The sequence below is a fragment of the Arachis ipaensis genome, chromosome B06 (genome assembly GCF_000816755.2).
Source record: "Arachis ipaensis cultivar K30076 chromosome B06, Araip1.1, whole genome shotgun sequence".
Lineage (NCBI taxonomy): Eukaryota > Viridiplantae > Streptophyta > Magnoliopsida > Fabales > Fabaceae > Arachis > Arachis ipaensis.
In genome coordinates, this window is record NC_029790.2 from 121,938,688 (window position 1) to 121,945,438 (window position 6,751).

Consider the following 6,751-nt stretch of genomic DNA (forward strand, 5'->3'; position numbering starts at 1 on the left):
TGTTAGTTTTCTAAATTTAATAAAAATGAGAAAGAAATATTTGCATGATGGTGTGCGAACTCCAAAGATTAGGTTTCTTGTTTTTCTATGAATAAGAAGTTTAACGAAAATTGAAATTTTAAAATAACAAGACATGAAGATGAGGAGAAACGTACCAGAAAAATGCAGAAAGTGATAAAGTTTGAAGCTTGGAGTTCTTTGCGGTAATGATGATGGAAGGAGAAGATGGAAAGGGAAAACTGTTGAGGGTAAATGGTTTCGGAAATTTTTTGAATTTTGAAAGAGGAAAAGTCTTAATTAAATAATTTTGAGAAATTGAAGTGTAGAAGAAAGAGAGAGATGAATAATTAATTAGTGGCACACGGGATGTGCATAATTAATGGGATCGTACTGATAAAGGCTATTATTAAGCTTATGTATGGACTTTCTTTATTCTCTATTTGTTTATTTAGAACTTAAGACAAATCTTATTTAGGATTAATTATTTCATATTTTAGAAAGAGAATTTCGATGATACTAATAATCCTAGGGGGCAATTTATTAGTTGAAGAATTTGATAGTCGAAGAGTTCGCAGATTGAAGTGTTTTTTGGTCGAACTTGCAAGAATGTTAATTTGAAGAAAAGGGTGTCGAAAGACAGGGGTTTTGATCTGTCATAACTTGTCGAAGAATGAGGTTCAATGAATAATGTGTCAGAATCGACGACGTGTCACATAAGGGCAGTTATTCGTCTCTGCACTTGGCGGAAAGATTATTTTTGGACTTTTTAGAGGTGACATATGGCAGTGTAAGATTGGTTGGATTGCTCTATAAATTAAGAAGGCTCGGAAGAAGTAAGAGGTGGGAATTCGTCTTCAAAAAATACTGTCACACACTCACATCTCAACGAATTTTTGAGTCTGTCAAGAATTTCTTTTCTATAGGATTCCTTCCATATCTTTCAATTCATATCTTTACATTTCTCTTTTAAATTTTTTGTAATTTCTCTTCCTGCAATTTATTTTTCTTCCGCAAAGTTATTTTCTTTCCCTTTTAAATTTTGTATTGTCATTTTCATTCCAAAATGTGTTGATTACTTTCTTTTTTAATTATGATCATTCGCTTTATTCTCTGTAATTTCAAATTCAGGTAATTCAATTTTAATTTTATATTTTATTATTTAAAACCCTTTATTTTGTTTTAAAAAAGGAATTTTTGGTACATTTAAAAAGGATTGATATCCGCAAAAAAGGAATGAATTTGGCTCTCAGACATAAATATCAAACCAACATAGATTTAAAAGTCAAATCATCATTAATTTTTAGAGGTTCTAAACGCAACCCTATATGTATTAATAGTCAAAATATGATAGAATTTTCGGTAAAATTATGATAATGTGTTTTAAATAAATTAATAGTAGCTTGTATTTCATATTTAAGTTAAATTATTATAAAGTCACCAAAAATTTAATTATTATAACCAATTTGAAAAACCACCGGAAACAATTTTTGTTTGAGCTGTCATTTTCTATCATGCTAATACGAAACCCTATATTATTAGAATTAATATCTCTATGAGGATTAACTCTAAGCAGCTGCTTTCTAAATAATTGGAATTAAATAAATTGCAATTTTTTATTCGAACTACAATAAAAATTTACAGATATTTTAAAAGATGAAAAATTTATACGTATTTAAATAATTTTATCATAAAGTTAATTCTAAGTGGTGCCCAACAAAGATTTTTCTTCTCTAAAAATATCTTATTAGCATTACACCAAAGTTGAAAGGTATATATATGAATCTTTCATTTCGGAAAATAAAAATAAAAGAAATAAATACTACATCACTTCTTGAACTTCAATTAATTCATCTAATGTAGCAATCAAGATCGTTGTCATGGCCAAATTTGACCGGCAAATGGTCGATAAAGTCAATAAAGACAACCAAGATGGTTATGGTTTTATTCTTTCTATCTTCTCTTCCTTTTATATTTTGTTACACGGAAGGAAGAAGTCCAGATGATTTGATATATTTAATTAAATATATTTAATTAAACTATATAACGGTTTAATAATATCATCGTGTGAGTATTCTGATAGCTTTATTCATCCTATGTCCCGGTTCACTTATTTAATATTTTTATAATAACTACTAGCAAGAAGCAAAGAACCTCAGTTTTATTCTTTGATTTCTTTCTACTGCTCTATCTTCTCCTTTCCTTTTCCGTTAGTATCACAGGAAAAAGCAAGAAACCTTGGGTGTTTTTTTAATTCTATGTTCTGTTCCTTGTTTTTATTCCTTCCGTTTTATTATTTGTACTTTATATATTCTCTCTACCCTTGAATTCTAGTTATTATCACACTTGTCACTGCCAAAAAAGCAAGATACCTTGATTTTCATTATTTTTTTTTTCTTTCTACAATGTTCTCTCATCCTTAAGTTTCAGTTATCAATACCAAAACGCAAGAAACCTTGTAGTTAGTTTTACTTATTCTATGTTCCATCAAGAATCAAGAAACCTCACTAAACAGTAAACACTATCATTAAAAAACAGAGTGATGGTGGGAGGCTTAGATGTTTTGCCACGAGAATTGGTGTCCAAAATCCTCTCAAGGTTACCGGTGAAGCTTCTTCTCCGATGCAAGTGCGTGTGCAAGTCATGGTTCGATATCATAACAGATCCTCATTTCGCGACCAATCACTACGTTGTCTACAACAACATGGAAGAAGTAGAAGAAGAAGAACTCTTGGTGATTCGAAGACCCTTTCTTTCTGGTCTCAAAACTTATATCTCTCTTCTTTCTTGGGACCCCAAAGAACCCAAAGGCTCTGTTTCTTCTGAAATTCTGAACCCTCCTTATGATTACGACTCTGATCATAAATACTGGACCGAAATCATGGGTCCTTGCAATGGCATATACTTCTTAGAGGGGAACCCGAATGTGATGATGAACCCTTCTCTGAGAGAGTTCAAGGCTTTGCCTGAATCTCAATTCACAACTCCACGTGGCACTTATTCCTTCACTGATTACTCTGGGTTCGGGTTTGATCCAAAAACTAACGACTTCAAAGTTGTTGTGATCAAGGACCTTTGGTTGAAGGAAACAGATGAGAGAAAACCAGGGTACTGGACAGCTGAATTGTTCAGCCTCAACTCAAATTCATGGCGAAAACTTGAAGATGATGCTGTTCTTCCTCTCCCGTTTGAGATTTGGGGTTCTTCTCGTGTTTACACTTACGTCAACCATTGTTGCCACTGGTGGAGCTATGTTAGCAACAGCGTTGACCGAAGAAAGATGCAGTCAACGCGAGATCTTGTTCTAGCATTCAACCATGTCAATGAGTGTTTCAGGAAGATCGAGTTACCGAGAATAAGGTACTCTCGCGAAGAAGAGTTTGCGACTCTGGTACCCTTTGAAGGTACCATTGGCGTTATTGTTTACCCTGTGAGGGGAACAGAGAAGGTTCTAGATGTATGGGTAATGAAGGATTATTGGAACGATGAATCTTGGGTTAAGCTATACAGTGTTGGACCTGTGATGGTGGTTTACAAGCTTGTTGGGTTTTATGGGAGTGACAGGTTTCTTTGGAAGGATAGCAATGAGAGATTGGTGATGTATGGATCTGAATCGAAGAAAATGAGGGATCTTGAGGTTTATGGAAAGTATGATTCGTTAAGAGCTGCTAGGTATACTCAAAGCCTTGTTTCACTTCATAGAGGGAACGAGTTTCCTCACCAATTTGTTTCTTGTTGTTTGGTTCCGGATCCTCTGCTCAATCAAACTGACACGGACCTCATTTCCTTTTTGTAAGATTCCATTAAGATTTTTTTTTTTTTTCACGATATCTCTTAGTTTCGCAGGTTTAGTATTAATTCAATGCAGAATAGTTGAGATTTTAATCTCAACATTTATTTAAGCAGACAAATGAACTAATTACTCTCTTAAAAGATTAGCAATAAGAGGTCTTTCCATTATGTTGAAGATCTTTCTTGGAATTTTTTTTATTGCTTCTGTTAACACATATCAGGTTGCATTTGGATAAAGCCACCATGTGTGTTACTGAAACAAGACATAGAAGACAGACACGCTTTAGTAGTGTCCTTTTTCTTAAGTACAATGAAAGAGGGCTTTTCTATTTATATATGCATGAAAAAATCATTTATTCCCAAAATGCGCATGAATGGAAAGTGAGCTCAAAATGCACAGCTCCATTTTAGGTGAGACATCCACGAAATGATATTATTCACCATTTCAACCATGGTGCACACGAATTAGAGATTCCATTTCAACTTTATCATCCACGAAATGGAGCTCCCATTTCCTGCATGGCAGACGAAAATTGGAGAAACGAACCCAGGCACGGCAAACGCGAAATGGTGGCACGGCAGACGCGAAATGGAGAGTGTGTTAGGTTGGGCACACATGAAATGAGGCAACTAAGTGTGTACCTCACATGAATTGGAACTAAAGCTGGGCTATATAAACCCTTCTCCTGCAGAAGTCATGCCACAATTCCAATTCTCATTTCTTCTACTTTCTCTTCCTCTCCGTGAATTCCATTTCCATAGAGCTTGATATCATCAATTTTTGGTGTGGAAATGGCTTCTGAACAGTTATATATGATCGTATATCCGAATGGAAAAAATTTCTCATACAACCGAAGGTGTAACATTTATGTGTGATGATCCACTTTGGATAATGATTCCCCCACAATCTTTGCAACAACTAAAAAAATCTAATTTTGATGAATATTGGGTTGATTGGAAGAAAGGAGATCAGTAACCTGGTTTACAGGATGCCAGTTGCAGTAGCCAGTTCGTTTTCATATCAGAAAATGCATATTAAATTTGACCAGCATGTTTCGATGATGTTTTTGTATCATTGTAGCATTGGAAGCATCTAGTTCGAATAACGTGGAGGAAATGCAAAATTTTGGTGCCGGTGAAGCCATTCCCTTTTCGGAGATTGGTAGGGCACGGAGCCCCTATTTTAACGCCTTCGTGGTGCCGGCCCAGAATCCGGCCCAGAATGCAAAAAATCCTCACGGACTTCCCTCCCTCACCATCCATGTTGCATCCCCAAAAGGTATTGCGGACGGGTTGGCAGACTCGTCTAACGAAGATGAGATTGAGGATGATAGCAGGGAGGAAGCAGAAGTTGTTCTTAAAACCCAACCACTTCAGAGTGAAAGGGTTATCCCAACTCGGGTCGAACCGATAAATATAATGGGGGTAGGCGGTGTTTCTAGCAGCACTCCCGGTCACTATCTTGCACTGAGTCGTGGTCCAATGAACTCGACTACCACGGAAGACATACCGAGCAACTATGCTTTGACCGGTGAAATGGAGCTGGACATTGGCTTGAAATTCCTGAATAGAGAAACAGCGATGCTTGCTGTTAAGAACTACAACATTCGTAGAAGTGCAGAATACAAAGTGATAGAGTTAGATCAAACTCGGTATGTATGTCGATGCAAACTTTTTGGTGACCAATGTCGCTGGATGGTAAGGGTTGCAAAGACGAGGGCTTCCAGATTTTGGGAGATCCGAAAATACCACGGGCCTCACAGTTTTTTGGCAACTGCGACGTCGCAAGATCATGCTCAACTTGATAGCAATGTCATATGCCGGCACATATTCCCCATGGTTCAAGCAGATGCGACCATTTGCATAAAGGTGTTTGCAGGGTTCTGTGGAGTCAGCATACAGATACAAGGTGTCTTACAAGAAGGTTTGGCTAGCGAAACAAAAGGCAATAGCCAGAATCTATGGAGACTGGGATGATTCATACAACCAGCTGCGGAGATATTTCAACGCGTTGCAAATTTTCATTCCATGTATGAAAATATACGTGACTTTATTCGGGTTGCGATGTTGTTTGTGTTCGTTACTCTTTTTTGATAAATGAGCATAATCGTCGTAGGTACCATTGTCGATCTACAAACCCGACCGTACTACGTGGGAAATACGCTCGACCGTGACAGTGTCATGTTTCATCAAGTATTCTGGTCATTCTCATCGTGTGTTGAAGCATTCAAGCACTGCAAGCCACTAGTCTCAGTTGACAGAACACACTTGTATGGTAAGTACACGGGCACTTTATTGATGGGAATAGCACAGGATGGAAACAACAACATACTTCCCATAGCTTTTGTGCTTGGTAACCCCAACTGCATAGCAACATCCGTCAGAGTAATAGTACACTCACCCCATGGGAGGTTGAACGTGTGGGTTTCAGGACGCCATCTTTTCACAAGCACACTAATAAATGGATTGTCGTATTCAAAACGCTTTATCAAAGACGCATAATAGAATCCAGCTCTTCTTAAATACGGTTCAAGCATCTAGCGCCTAATCTCCATGGTTGGATCTACTTGATCTGAAGTAAAAACATTGACTAGTGTGTCATGCGGAGTTAGCACACGTGCCAGCTGAAATAGAGAAAGGTCAAAACACAATTATTCAATTTATACATTTATTATCAATAACAATTATTTTTTTATTAATAAAAAAACTGGCCTTCAGATGTAAAATGCGCAAAAATGTGAAATTCATCCAACCTATTAAATTTTTTCTCTACATTGATTCCACTACCACTCATTTTAATAAAAAATAAAATTCTTTTTCCTCAATACAATTTTTTTTAACCCCACCAAAAGAACACTAAACCCCTAAACCACACTTCTTGTTTCCTGTTTTCCCACCACACGAAACTGGTCCCCTCCCCTTCACCCCTTTTATATTGATGCATCCACTAGCTTTCAAACTG

The 6,751-nt window shown here is 36.6% G+C and overlaps 1 protein-coding gene across 2 annotated transcripts; it reads left to right on the plus strand.

Annotated features, from left to right (window-relative positions):
• Window positions 2,077–4,640, plus strand: LOC107605056 (F-box protein CPR30). 2 transcript variants are annotated; one of them, XM_021104928.1, is made up of 3 exons: window positions 2,077–3,789; window positions 4,011–4,078; window positions 4,206–4,640. In XM_021104928.1, exons 1-3 carry the CDS (start codon window positions 2,540–2,542, stop codon window positions 4,256–4,258), a joined length of 1,371 nt encoding a protein of 456 aa, XP_020960587.1. In that variant the 5' UTR covers window positions 2,077–2,539; the 3' UTR covers window positions 4,259–4,640. The 2 variants fall into 2 exon arrangements, with proteins under 2 accessions (XP_020960587.1, XP_020960586.1); XM_021104927.1 differs by having other exon boundaries at window positions 2,077–2,287; window positions 2,332–3,789; window positions 4,011–4,640.

What these genes read in the sequence shown, in the direction of transcription:
- LOC107605056 (XM_021104927.1), top strand. Translation starts at nt 2,540, where the DNA reads ATGGTGGGAGGCTTAGATGTTTTGCCACGAGAATTGGTGTCCAAAATC. An exon ending in ACGGACCTCATTTCCTTTTT is followed by an intron (nt 3,790 to 4,010) that starts GTAAGATTCCAT and finishes AACACATATCAG; the next exon opens with GTTGCATTTGGATAAAGCCA.